This window comes from Apodemus sylvaticus, chromosome 21, assembly GCF_947179515.1.
Source record: "Apodemus sylvaticus chromosome 21, mApoSyl1.1, whole genome shotgun sequence".
NCBI classification, from domain to species: Eukaryota; Metazoa; Chordata; class Mammalia; order Rodentia; family Muridae; genus Apodemus; species Apodemus sylvaticus.
Genome location: NC_067492.1, coordinates 4,128,980 through 4,143,790, shown reverse-complemented (window position 1 = coordinate 4,143,790; position 14,811 = coordinate 4,128,980). Strand labels below are relative to the sequence as shown.

Sequence of the window (14,811 nt, the reverse complement as noted above, 5' to 3'; positions counted from 1 at the left end):
ATGAGTTTAACACACTCAAGGCAAAAAGTCTTTTTGATGTATTTGGCCATGAATTTAGAAATCTTAAAGAACCATTAAGCTTCAGTCAATATATCAATGGCAGAGATCCAATTTGTCTTTAATGAAACGAGAAGAGTTTTTAATGATTCCAGGGCATGTTGAGATTGCACGATAGTTTAATTTGACAACGTGCCATGAATCCGTGACCTCCAGACAGATGGGTTCTAAAGTCTCTGCTGCCGGGGGAGGTTCTCAGACCCTCACTCTAGAAGGCAGGCACTCCCGAGACTGTCAGGGACTCTTCTCCACTTCACTGGCGAGGCTGCACCTCAGCCACAGCAAGGACACGGCTGACACAGCATTACCCATAGGGTTCTGGCTCCGTCTGCTCCTACTTCCCCCGCCTGCCCCTCTTGCCTGTCCCTGCTGCCTTGCCTGTGTCCTGTGGCTGCTATGAGAGCATCTGTGATGAGGGATGAGTCCCAGGTTCAAACACACCAGGCTCTGCGCCATTACAGTTTAACCTCACACCAGCGTGCAGTGCTAGATCCCTCCTCAAACTCCAAAGGGGAACGCCTTAGACTTATTCATCCCAAACTCAGCTATGCTGTGTGTGTGAGAGCACTGGTGTGTATCGGCATACTTGGCTTTCCAAGTGGGTGCTGGGGATCTGAACTCTGGTCTCCCTAGGTGTGCAGCAAGCACGTCACCCCACTGAGCTGTTTCTCCAATCCCTTAGCTATGCTAAAGACAAAAAAAAAAAAAAAAAAAAAAAAAAAAAAAATCCCCAGACCAGTAAGATGGCTTGTTCAATAGAAGCACTCCATGGAGCCTGATGACCTGAGTTTGAGTTTGACCCTTGGGACCCACATGGTAGAAGGAGGGAACTGATTTCTTCAAGTTGTCCTCCCATCTCTGTGTGTAAACTGTAACACACATGAATATGAGGCACATACATACACAAATGTAGTTAAAATTTTTAAGTCTCCAATGGAAATCATAGAATTATTTCCCGGATGAAACCTAAAGTGAGAACCACCAAGAGATGACTTGTGACAGCTACAGAGACCATCTGGCCGAGTATTTCTTTTATTACTCTGTAGCCAAGCCCGTAAGCAATGCGGTGGTTTCCCCCAGAGGGGCGGCATCTCGCGGTGCAGGCCTGTACGAAGCATCAGCTGGCTCTAGCCAGTCTTAATCGACTCTTGCACGGATTTCTCCATTCGTTGCTCTCAGTGAAACTGTTCTTGTTCTGACAGTGGCGTTTTCCGGTGCTGGCAGTTAGGGGACAGAAGTGGTCCCCGAGGCCGCGGTGGCACAGGTGTGTTCATTGTGTGGCTCACTGGAGTATGGAGGAGAGATGGGCTTTGAAGGGTAGCTCCTCCTCCCGCTTGTCAGAAGGGCAAACTTCCCTGGAGTTTGCCATCTCTAAGTGACTGTGAGTCCTTTCAGTAAGAGGAGGGGGATAGCCTGGTTTAGGTAACCAGTCTGAGAGTAAACGTGGTCCCACGTAGGTTTCAGCATCCGAGAGGGGCTGATCTTTTGATGTTGTGGCACAACAAGTTCATCTACAAAGTTCACTGTGGAGGACCCTGCCAACAATTTCTATCATGATCCCCTTGTATTTTAAACAAGTCTCAACGTGTTGGGTCATACTCATGACCATGCTTGGCCACGTGTGGCTTGCGGGCAGCGGTAGAAACACCTGGTGGACTTTCACACAGAAGCCTGGAACCTGGTTCTTGTCTGAAACTCCTTTAGTCTGAACTCTTCCCTGACAGCCAGCAGACTGATGTCCAGATAGCCTAATCCCCAGAAAGATGATGCTGATTTCAGGTGGGGGTGAGGGGAGTGTCCCATATATCTTGGCTTCTTGACGGTTCTTATACTACTGGCTTTTTGACTTTGACCCACTGACCCTCGTCAGGTAATCCCCTGGCTGTTACTGATGTGGCTGCATTTGGATGGAGACCTTGCTCCCCACTGGACCTCACAATCCAATACAGCGAGCAGTTTTCGTCTCATGGGAAGGTAGAGAGATTGGATGACTCAGGAGTCAGCTTTTCGGTGTGGCTTGATGGACTCTGGGGCCCTTCCATCTGCCAACCTTAGAGAAGGACACACTTGGGGACTGTCTCTACAGCATGGTGAGAAAGTCCCGAGAAGGCCTTGTAAGATCATCTTTGTCTCTGGATGGAGAAAAGCAGAACTCAGAGCAGAGCAGAGCAGAGCAAGGTCCAGCACTGTGCTCTCTGGCCCTGCATGTGTGCACAGCGGCCGAGAGGCCACCGCAGGCAAAAGGACAATGGGACCTGGTTTCACGTGAGGAGCTTGAGATCTCATAGCTGAGATTCAGAGAAAGCCCTGTGTCCTCTGATGGGCCGAAAGCGTGATGGTGGTCTGCGCCCCCCAGATTAGGAACTGTGTGCATAACGCCAATGGGAAACACAGAGGCAAATATTTGCTTGAAGAATGTCTTTCTGACACTTCAAGGTACGTTTCTCCCCTGAAAAGCCAGTCACTAGCTAACCCCAGTCCAGCATTAGAATCAGAGGAAAATGATCCCCACAGCAAGAGACCCCTCGTTTGGTACATCCAGCGGAGATAATGTGACCAGCGTGCAAGGCACTGAATACTGATAAGGCTGTGACAGGCCACGCTTAGACTTGATGTCACATTCAGATGTTAGCCGAGAGATGAAAAGCAAACAGAAATTAATCCCCCTCCAGGAATCTCATACACATTCACTTAGCGCTAGCCTGCCGCTCAGCGGTCTGTCTCCCGTTCTCCCCATTAATAACTATAATCAAATGTCCATGATCAGTTTCCACCAACTGGGTAATTGCTCTGGCTCCCCCATTTTCTGGGATGGGCGATGTGCTTGCAAGATGGGGCAGTTGTGTAACCGTTCTGTCCATGTGAACTCCGGAAGTCAGCCGTGCCCTGCAGCTGTGAGTGTCAGCCCACTTGCTCTCTGTGGAGTGAAGGAAGGAAGTAATTTTATTGCGCTATTTTTAGACTTCAATTTAGATCTCAGCTGTTATGATACTCTGTGTGCCTGGATGGATAGAGATGTCTGCACACAATTCCTCGGTACAGTTCTGAGTCTGCCCTGGGCTCCGGCAGGTCCCAGATTTCTTCTCAGCCTGTGGCCACAGCAATACCCTGTCATGGTGGCTTCTCCTGCAGCTGAGACCTGCTGGGTCTTAGGGTGATGGTGCCATCCTGTACTGGCAGTGCTTGACAACCCGATGCTTCCTTTTACCTGAGGAGGTTCAGTCTGCTCTCTCCTATGCATGTGCATGTGCACCCCACAATTCTCTGTACGTAGACTCAGTTCATGGCCATCTCGCAGTTTGAGAACTTTTCTAGAGGCGGTGGATGGAAGCGCTGACAAGAGAGTTTCCTTTCTCACAAGCCAGAAGCGTGAGGGCACTAGGCTGCCTTTGTCTTGGCTGTGGAAGACGGCTTTGAACCTCAGCAGAATTCCTAGTTCTTCAGCATTAGGAGTGAAGCTAGTCTGAAACACCAAGGGCTTCTTGGGCGTGTGCTAGATGTACCCACCTGAGCCTGGTGGGTGTCAGATGCATACGTGTTTACACCTGTGACAATTCAAATCTCTGTGCCTGAGAACCAACTGCAGATATTGGAGCAAAGTGGCCATTGACCCATAAGCAATTCCTCACTGGCACAGTTTGTAGCACAGGCACCAACCGTGATATCACACACCACGCCACCTTGAATTATACAGGCCAGAAAATCGAATCCTATCAGGATTTCCCACGTGACCTTATAAAGTGATCTGTGTTCACGGCCTCTTCTGCTTCTTCCTCTCCCTCCGCATCCACTCTCTATTCTCCCCCATCCACCCCCCACCCTTTCTCTTGCTCCTTTTCCATCAAATTGCAGACCTCTTAAATAACCTGCCATGGCCTGGATATCTATGCCCTGTCTCAATTAAAATATTGATCCTTAATCCCTAGTGCAGTGGTCACTGGGGTGTGGCCCTCAGCAGTTATAACATTAGCATCCTTATGAAAGTGGTCTTTGCTCCTCCCACCATACAAGGGTGCAGCTAGATGTCGTAGTCTTAGAAAGCTTTTTCCCCCTTAGACATTGCACAGGTAATTTGAAACTTGTGTTTAGTCTGTTTGGGCTTGAGCAGTCGAGAAGCCAGATAGAACGGCCCTTCCATGTTTACTCTGAGACTTTAATTTTTAATGTAGCCAATTCCACAACAATTACCACCAGGAAGGCTTCCCTTTGCTAACCTTTATTAGGATGGATACTTTTCCAGTCTCTCCCTGCAGGTGTTCGTTCAGTGATTGTCTAAGCCAATACCTTCCTCACATACGTTGCTTTTTGTTCAGTGTTTTAGCACAACAGATAGGGAGCTAGGATACCTGTGTCTGTGAATTGTTGATAATCTGCAGCTTTGGGAGAGCATGTAATCCACAGTGGGCTGACTTTCCGTAGCAAGAAAGGAAAGCAAGTGGTTCTTATGTGTGATTTCTGAGATGCCCAGACCGCTTCAACTGCACGATAGAGCTCTGCTTGCTCCAACGAAACCACTTCAGTTTGCTCACAGTTGGTGCGGCGTGAACAGGTGATGTCTTAGTAATGCAGACCCGGCCCCATGGAGGTGCCTTGAGATCCCATGCGGACAGTAGCCATCAGCTGAGCTTTCAGGGCCATTGTCTCTAGTCTGCCAGCCTGGTGACTCTGACATGGGAGCTGCCTTGCAGGGCAAGATTGCAAGAAGATCTTTGGTAGCCACATGGCCTTCCTCTCTTGGCAGTCCTGAGCCTTGTTGTGTTCCATTGGTCCCATAGGTCTCCTTTAGCATTTGAGAAGGTGATGGCAGTGCTGGGGCCCAGCCCTACCCAGACCTCTGAGCTACTACAGCTCAAAATTTCATCCCTGTCCTTACAAGACTCAGTCACTCACTGGTAAAGCAATTTTTGTTAATGACCCAATTACTCTCCTGGGCAGGAAGAACAGGTATCTCCCCACACACGGCCAACTATGACTCTCTTTAGTATAAACAAATGCAAAGAGCAGATGTCTCAGAAACTCAACCTTTGAAGAAATTATCACGTAGCCCACAAGGAACACGACCATCTCACATCCACATATGTGACTTGCCACATGGCTTGCACCTCTGAAATTGGCACCTAGATTTTAATGTGTTCTAGAGACAGCTCAGGACCAGTCCCACTCAGACAGGAGACCGCCATATTTCACCAATTACTGTGATGGGAAATAATGAGGGAAGTTGTTGACCTCTTTCCCTGGGAGCCTTGGGAAACCTGTAGCCATGGTCCCCACTGGGGACCCACCCTGGGGTACAGAGGCCACAGAGAAGCTTTGACTGTGTTGGGTCCTGAACTGGAAAGCGTACTTGTATCTTCAGTTTAAAGAGGAGAGCGGGAGACAAAACAAAGTCTCTACATTAAGTCTACAGGATGATAAAGTTATAAATCCTGGGAATCAGTCATGCCGGCCGAGGACAGGTTAAAGATCAGCAAGTCTGATAGCAAGAGCATAAGGGTTTTGAAATAGACTTCTGGTTTTTCATTTTTGTGTTTTTTAAAAATATTTAAAGTATTCGATATTCAAAGATTTAAATGTACATGTGTGGATATGTTTAGAGAACTTCTCAGACAGAAAGAAGTATAGGCTCTTGAGAACCTTTATTAGAACATCCAGAGAGCAAGACAAAAGATTGGAAGGAAAAAAAAATGAGGCAGAAGCTAAAGAGAAGCAATGAAGAACACGTGTTTGTGTGTGTATGTGTGTGTATGTGTGTGTATGTGTGTGTGTGTGTGTATATGTTGGTGAGTATTTGTGTGTGTGTGTGTGCATGTGTTGGTGTGTGTTTATGGTGATATGTGTGTGTGTGTATGTGTGTGTGTATGTGTGTGTGTATGTGTTGGTGTGTATGTGCGGGCATGTATGTGGTGGTGTGCACATACAGGCATGCCATAATGCCCGTATAGAAGTTAAAGGAGAGATCTGGGGTGGGCACAGGCTGACAGTAGAGATCTCTCCTCTCCACTTACTCGCTGAACACGGAGCTTGCTGTTTCTACGAGACTCTGCTCTACACACACACACACACACACACACACACACACACACACCAGGGATCCTCCAATCTCTGCCTCCCAGCATGTGCTGGACAGTGCACAGGGCTCCATCCTGGATGTCTAGCTACAGGGTAGAGAGCTTCCCCCCAGGAACAGGCTGTGTAAGCTGAGTCTGAGACACCGTAATTCTGTGTGGGAAGCATAAGTGGGTGTGTGCTACTGAGCACAGCAGAATGGCTGGTGACATTAGGTCCCAGCTAGCCTGGACCCAGGCTATATGTATGTCAGTGGGTGACAGAGTGATGCAATATCTGCTGGTAGGATGAGGGCGACATCCCAGGTAGTGGAACAGCACCTGCGGAAGCCTTGGCAGAGCTGGGCAGGATAGAGGGCAGGATAGCCACACTGGGTAGCAGAGCTGGGCAGGATAGAGGGTAGGATAGCCACACTGGGCAGCTCTTCTTGGAAGCATGCATGGGATTCTGGGTGTCCTTGCTGGCCAGGCAGCTAGGAAGGACACACATGGATATCACCATGAACACAGACACACAGATTTAGTCTCTCTGTGTCCCCTGGTTGATAAGTTTTGTCTCTGTAAAATGACGTTGGTGGGGGGGGGGTGAGGTGTCCCCTGACACAAACACCACCGATAGGTAGCGTGAGCCGCTGCTGGGCTAATGTCCGTGCCTGCCTGCCTCTGTCTTAGCTGCAGGTGCCCGCTGCTTGCGAGAGTGTGGAGAGCAGACTTGGAGGCTTGTCAGGTGCTGATGCAGAGCCTGCAGCTCCAGGAAGTAGGCATCGGTCCACATGCGGAAGATGAGAAGCAGGTGCACAGCGCAGGAGAGGCTGCCCCGACAGCTGCCCTGGCCGTCCCTCGAACACCCCGCCCTGAAGAGGACAAGTGCCCCCTGCAGGTGCTCCGTGAGTGCGACCCTCACTCAGCTCCCTCACCACGCTGTGCTGCAGGCCCGTGGAAAGAGGTTTGTCCTGTGTGTGCGGCTTTGTCGGGGGTCCATTGTGTGTGCAGTTTGGGGATAAGAGCAAACAGAATTTAGAGTGTTTCCATAGACCCTCGCGAAGTTCTTACAATGAAACTCTTGGGTATGATAACAAAATAGCATATAACTTTCTGAAGCTTAAAATGCAGAAAAACAAAAAGAAAAGCTTGGCATATTAGCTTTCTTTTTAACCCTAGTTTAGATGTCGCCATTATTCTGAGAAAGTTAATATAGAGTTTTATATAGTATGCACTATGTATTTTATCCAACATATGTTGTTATACAGAGCATATATTATACATCATATATTCTATTGTATCTTTGAAGCCTATATGTTACAATGTATTATTTATGAATTCAAGCATTCTAATGCCATTTTCACGGAAAAAAAGATCATGACTAATCTTTGTGGTTCCTGTTTTCATAAAATCAAAGCAAAACAAAGAGCAGAAAGCCCCATTGTTTGGCCTGATACATTCTGATAACTTTGGCGGATGTGCATTTCTATTAGACTGGGATTTTACTTTTTTTTTTTTTTTTTTTTAATCGGAGGCTGACCCTGACCAGGGGAGAAGGCTCCCTCGCCCCTGTCTTTCCTCTTTCCAAGCCCTCCTACCTTACCTCCAGAGGGGTTTCCCGCGTGCACGCCTTCCTTCCCTCTGAGCCTTCCAAGCTCCTTGTTTGTTGGATTTCAGGCATTCTCTCAGGTCCTGACTTTGTTACAGAAGAGGTTGGCTCTAGCTGCTGCCCGGCTCATGCTATCTCTCTTTGACGTTCCAGCCTTGTTATAGCCCTTCATCTTTGCAAAGGCTTAGTAAGGTGTGACGGTCAGTGCAGAGAGCACTCTGGCCAGTCCATGGGCTTCCTGCCCCTGGGTGGGTGGGACCAGAGCGGTTATGTTAACAGTGCTCTGGTCCCACTTGTGCCCTGTGCTCATCTTAACATCTGGTTGCTGTGTCTTTGCTGTCTGAGGACTGGCCCTGGTCCTATATTTGACCCATATCTTCCCATGTCCCCATGAGAAGATGAACAGTGTCACTCTGGGTCCCTGCTGGCCTCAGCTGGGTTGGCTTTAAGTAAAATCCCTGTGCTACCCAATGTTCTATCTGAAAAGCAGCAGAACTTGCCAAATACTTTAAAGCTTCTCAGGAAACCAATGCTGCAGCCGGAAGGCAAACCATGAGCCCACTCCAGGAGCCTGGGGCCAGCAGAGCTTCTTAACGGTGAGGTGAGAGCATTTTGTTATAACTTTTATTTTAAAGTGTTTGTTGCTGTTCATCGCTGACCATGCCCAATTTATAAATCAAGATTTGTCATAGGTGTACATAGGAAAATCCACAAGTATACATAAGAAAAATTACTTTCCTTGGGTTTGGTGCTATCTGTGGTCACAGGTGTGCACTGAAGTGTCCTAAAACATTGTCTCCATGGAGAAACTATTGTGAGCATTTAGTGAGAACAGCATCTTTTGGATTCACGAGTAAATTGGATCTTAAGATGATAGATTTTGGGGGGGGGAAGGGCAAAATGATGGGACCAGACACCAGTCTCATTGCCCGGTAACTGGTAAAAAGAATCTGGGAGGGGTGAGAGATGTGTTCTGTCTTGTGGTGTCGTCACCTGATGGTGTATATGTCTGAATCCTGGTGTTCCAGCAAAGAAAAGAATGGATGTTATTGCACATAACTTACCAGAAGTGATTAAGAGTTTAAAGCAATGTCCGCCTGTTTAAACTCAGGGCTGTACGTGAAACAGGGGGACTTGGCTCAGGACTTGGGTGCTCGAGGAGGAAAGGCTGAGCTCAGAGTGGGAGCGGCAGAGCATGGAGGTCTGAGCCCGGAGTCTCTCTGCTTGGGCTCTGTCCCTACTGCTGGTAGGCCATATTTTCTTATCTACTGAAACAATACCAGTAACAACATGGGCTGGAGACAGCTCACTGGGTAAAGTGCTTCCTGTCCAAGTGTGAGAACCTGAGTTAAATTCCCAGTATCCACAGAATAGGCTGGGCATGGGAGTGCAGGCTTGTAATCCCAGCACTGGGGACGTGGAGTCAGGAGGATCCCTGGGACTTTGTGCTTACTTAACTGGTGAGCCCTGGGGCAGTGAGAGACCCTGTCTCACAAAGAAACAAGAACTGACACCTGAAGTTGACTCTGGCCTCCATATGTACACACACACACACACACACACACACACACACACACACACAAATAACAATGGCTATAAAAATCGAGAAGAGAATAATCAGAACTAAGTTTTTAGCTGCATTAATGACCTTCCCTGTTACCATGGCCAAATGCCCTACAGAATCAGGAGAGGAAAGAATGTCTTTGGCTCATTATTTCAGAGGGCTCTGCCTGTCACGGTGAGGTGTGTGTGTGTGTGTGTGTGTGTGTGTGTGTGTGTGTGTGTGTGTGTGAGCAGAGCAGCCTACGCCACATTAGCTGCAGACTCTGTGAACAGGAGAAAGCCTAGCTGCTGGTCTCTGTGTCTCTGCCTTTCTGGAGGCCACATCCAAAACAGTTTTTGCTAATCCAGTTTGCTCCCATTATCAGGAGGAGAACTTAGCAGTGAACTAGACATGTGCCTAGGGAGAGTAAGACCTCCCAAAGGGGGGGCTTTGCTTGTGTTTGCTGGAAGGCTTTAGACCCCTAAGGCTCAGAGGTGTGCTGGTTAGGGGTCTCCTGGTGGAGGTGGTTTTGCCTTCCTGTCTTGCTTTCGGGGGTCTATTGAAGTCTGGGGAATGATGTGTTTATCTTGAGGCAAAATGTTCCCTTGCTTTGCAGCTCCAGGTGTGTTTGGCTTTGCAAAGCTCTGCTGTGCTGGGCTACCCCACACTGGTTTTGCTATTGAAGCATGACGCCCTGGGGGCAGGCAATTGCTTTTCAATCCAAATCTTCCATGACAAATCGTGGGCTTCTTACAGAGGTCCATGGGGAGACAGTTTCAAAGCCTTTCCTTGCTTATCTGGCCAGCACACTGATACGCATTTTGGAGGCACGTTGTTCAGGGAGTGAACACCAGCCCCGTGGCTGAAGGTCCCTGCCAGGCTACTCAAAGCCATTACCCTCATCCTGCAGCTGAGTCCATGAAGCAAAACCCTTTGCTTGACTCCTTGTTCCAGAAGTCAGCAGCCCAGCTAAGACATGCATGTGCAGAGATTGTGAGAGCCTTTTTTTTTTCTAGTGTCCTGTGAGTCCCACCCCCAACCCTCCAAGCCTTATGCTGCTGTTGGTCCTGGTTTATAGATGGTTCCAACCTTGCACAGGAGCCAGGCAGAAGCTGGGGAGATCAGCATTCCAGGCTCTTGCACTGAAGGGGCACTGCCCATGCTGACTGTTCTGACCCCAATCCCTTTGGGATTCTTTCCCGACTGTAGCCTGCCTGCCCACGCCAGCTGCTTTCTTGTACTAATGAACTCCCCTCCTGCCTAGTTCCCTGGACAGCATGACTCCTTCTGATTCCCCTCTGAGCTGTGTCCTTTCCAAGCCAGAAGCTGCCACCAAGCAAGCTAAAATCAGCCAGAGAGAAGCTGGCACCATGGTGGTATCCCACGCTGTATGGTTAGCAACCAGAAAATCGCTACCACTTTCTGCGAGCAAAGAAACCAGCAGAAAAGACACAGCAGACACCATAGCTTTGTATCTTCTAAGGCTGGCATCCAGAATGTCAGGGGTACCCTTCCCCAGTCATCACAGACTCCTATCTCACAGAATACAGGTTGACAAGGGGAGAAAGTGACAAATTTATTTAATCAAAGTCTTATGAGACACAGGAGCCTTTAGAAGTAGCTCAGGGGAAACTCTGTTTTTTTGTTTTTTTTGGTTTTTGCATTGTATTGTTTCAGCATTTTTGTTTTTTCTTTGTGTTTGTTTAGGATGTCCTGGCTTGAGGGAGAATGGACAGTGTAATGGTTTAGACAAGAAACGTCCCTCTGAAAGTTCATGAGTTAGGGCTTGGACCTTAGCTGGTGGCAATATTTTGAGAAGCTTGGGAAATTATAGGAGGTGCAGCCTAACCCTGGGTCACTGGGAGGGGTGAGGGTGGCCTTTGGGGCACATTGTCTCTTGCCCCTCCTTGTCCCGCTTTCTACTTCCTGACTTTTGTGCTTTGCATGTGAAATGTTCCCTACAGGCTCTCGAGTTTGAACATTTGGTGGGTGGCTAGAACCTTTAGGTGGCAGAGCCTCCTTGAGGCACTAAGGACAAATTTTTGAGGTGTTGTGGCCAGGCCCTACTTCCTGTTCATTCGCTGATCCCTAACTAGAGGTGCGGTGTGACTAACCTGCCTCCCGCTCCTTCTGCCATGTCCTCCTCGCCTACAGGAGCGGGAGGTACCAACCACCAGCTACACCCACACCAGCAGAGAACCGGAGCTGAGCTGTAGGTACCATGCAATCCTCCTCCTTTGCTAGTTGACTGTGGTTACAATGTTACAGTGTGGTACCTAGCACAAGCCCCTGCCTCTGTGACCGCCTCATGGTGAGAGACTATAGCCTTGACTTGTGGTGTAGAATGAACCCTTTCTCCCTTTAGTTGCTTCTCCCAATATATTTTTATCACAACAATGCACAAGAAACTAAGACACAAGGTAAGAAGGCGAAAGGTCATCTGTCCTACAAATTCCATGGCCATTCAAGCCCAGGAAGACAAGCAGCCATGTATTGAATCCTCTTATCATTGAGCCCAAACAAACCCTTAATCTCTGTACACTGTGTATGATGGATGATGGTTGCTTTGGTCACTGTGAGAACTGGGACAAGAAAGTAAGGGAAAGTAAAGATGTCCAGGATTCAGACTCTGTAGACCACCATTAGAATGCAGATCTAACTTTATTTATTGCATGAGCTTATATATAGCTTTTTAGCCAATGAGGGTATATTTATGTATTCAGGGCAAATAGGTGTGCATCGTGTGTTGTTTAGCCAGATCTGACTTGCCTGCCCAGGACGCTGTCCAGGAGCCTTCCCAGGAGCCTGTAGGGGAGAAGTCCAATCCCCTGTGGAGATTTCTGTGAAGACAGGGAAGCAACCACAGCCCTGGCCTTTGGTCCTTTGTGTGGTCTCACCAGTGTGCTGGGAGCCACATCAGATCATACACTATGCACAGTGGATCAGGACTCTTCAAGGAGTAGCAGGGACTTGTGGCACGGCCATCTCCTTCCTATTCCTTCCTCTACCAAGTTCATCTTCACCCCCCCCCCCCCCACAGGTCAGAGCAAGCACTGAAAAGTCACAATACAGAAAATCGATACGGAGAGTCCTGAGTTCACTGGTGAATGACCATGATTCAGTAGCTCTTATAACTTTGGACCTAGTTTGTTGGATGGATATGGAAGAGTTTGGAAGTGTGGGCTAGAGAAACTTAAAGCCGAGCTGGAAGGCCGAACTTCAGGAATCTGATCCACGCACCTGAGTCTCAGGTGGGAACAATGTCTGTGTTAGGAATTCCACATGCATGTTACTTTCTGGGGAACCATTTGTCCAAGCCCAACAGCTATGCTGAATCCTTTCTCCAGTTAATTATAACAAGGATCTTGGCTACAGCAATGAGAGCTTCTGGTGTAGGCAGGTGCAGAGGACTGTGCTTGGCCCACAGGGTGAACCTAAGGATAGCAGCAAGTAGGAATGTATTAATGCTGTCTGCTCAAGGGTCCTCTCGAGCCATCTCTGTTGCCTTCTTTCCCCTGTGTGGGAGGGACTCTGTCCATCTGCAACAAGCCCCTCCAATCTTCCTTTTCAGACACCGAAAACACAGACATCCACTTGCTAACCACTCACTGTAGCAAGCGGATCAAAGTCTTTTGAGAGGTCTCCCTGTTGTGGTCATAAAAAGAGAACTATGTGTGAGGGAGGTAAGGGGGAAGGGCGTGCCTCAGCAGGCCCATGCCGAGGCATCCCTTCCCCCTGAGGGACCAGCCATACACCAGTATAGTATAGAATAGAGTTTATTCAGGGCATGGGGAGGGGAGTTAAGAGGGTAGTAGAGGCAGAGAAAGGCAGAGAGGAGAGAGTAGAGAAGTAGAGGCCGGCCATGACCACGTGGAAAGAGGGGGAAAGGGAGGAGGAAGGGAAGAGCCCAAGAGGACAAGAGAGAACAAGAGAACAAGAGGATAAGAGAGAGAGGAGGGGCAAGCATCCCCTTTTATAGTAGGCCAGACCTACCTAGCTGTTGCCAGGTAGCTGTGGGGAGGGGCATACCTGGCTGTTGCCAGGTAACTGTGGGTGGAGCTTAGACAGAATCCTAACACTTGCAAGTGAGGCCCCTTCTAGCAGGTGCCTTACCCTATAAGTGCTACCATCCAGTTTCCAGTTGTGGTGTCTTTAAAGTGGACAGAATGCTTAAGAGACACTTGCAAAGCAATTTCCAGGTTCCAGCTCCTCTCTGCCTCTCTCCAACATTGTTGTATCTTTCCAAGGCTTTCCGTTAAAAGAAATGTAAACTTTTCTTTTTACAATAACATTGCACCGCTTTGAATGGTACACATTTAAATGCTATAATTAGGATTTTAAGTACAATTGGCATAAATAGGTTTAGAAACCATTCAACCAATCAGAATGTGAGCTCTCTGCCCTCCAGCCTGGCCTTGGCCCCTGGGTGTGATGGAAGGAGCAGGTGGGTAAGGGAGGGCTTCCCTCTGCAGCCAGAGAGAGGCTCCTTCCTGCTGGTCCTTTTCTGTTAATTAATGCCCCTGCCTGCTGCCAGCCTCCTCCACCTGCCCCAGGGAAGGAAGTTGGCTCCTCTGATCTGCCTGCTTCCTGTACTTTTGGGAAAATGTGGAATCAGTCTCTGTGCTCCAGGGCCCAGGGTTGGGGCATCTGCACTTCCTCCATTAATTAACCATAGCTCAGTGCATCTGAGAAAATCGACCTCAGGGATCCTGGAGTCTTCCACCATGGAAACTCTTTGTCATTTGCTGGAAAAGGCTGGGGCATAGACAAGCAGCAGGGTGGTCATAGTCACCACAGGGTGGCAAGACCACACTCACACACCAGCCACACAGGCTTGACTAACAAATGCACACTGTTGCCCTTTGGCAGCTGAGAGACTCCCCACCCCACCCCACTGCAAGGCATCCCATTTCTAGAAATGGACGTATACCCTATCCTTCATCATACCTAGGCTACCTCTAATTCCTCAACAGGACCAGGACAGTCAAAGACAGGATCTTCCTGTCTCCCAGAGGCCAGTTATGAGCCAGGACTAACGAACCAGGCTCGAGCAGGCAAGAGGCCTGGCTGTTTAGAGCAGATATTTGTATATTTGTATATATGTATATATGTATATACAACAGACATTTGTATGTATGTATATATGTGTATATGTGTACATGTGTATATGTGTATATGTGTATATGTGTATATGCATATGTGTGTATATGTGTATATGTGCATATGTATATGTGCGTATATGTATATGTGTGTATATATGTGTGTATATATATGTATGTGCAAATGTGTGTATGTGTATATATACATACATATACACACATACATATATGTGTACACACACTCACACTTGTCTTGCTATCCCTTTCTTCTCAATTAATAGTTTGATGCCTTTCTGTCTGTCTATACTGGTCATCTGTTTTTCTATCTACCAAGTACTTCCCCTAGTTGTACATTTATGGGGACCATGTTCCTAACAAAGTAGGCCTCATCTTTCTGACATAAGTCAGGGGCAGATCCTGACAAGGTAGAGCTACAGGATAAAAAAGAGAAATGGC

The 14,811-nt window shown here is 48.1% G+C and overlaps 1 protein-coding gene across 2 annotated transcripts in view; it reads left to right on the top strand.

The window, feature by feature from the left end:
* The window catches only part of Disc1 (DISC1 scaffold protein), a 211,066-nt gene that overhangs the window by 171,924 nt on the left and 24,331 nt on the right, over nt 1–14,811 (top strand). For both annotated transcript variants that reach the window (XM_052166730.1, XM_052166729.1), the window contains exon 11: nt 6,795–7,068. In XM_052166730.1, the coding sequence (XP_052022690.1) occupies nt 6,795–7,068 (274 nt within the window). The remainder of the gene's footprint in view (nt 1–6,794; nt 7,069–14,811) is intronic.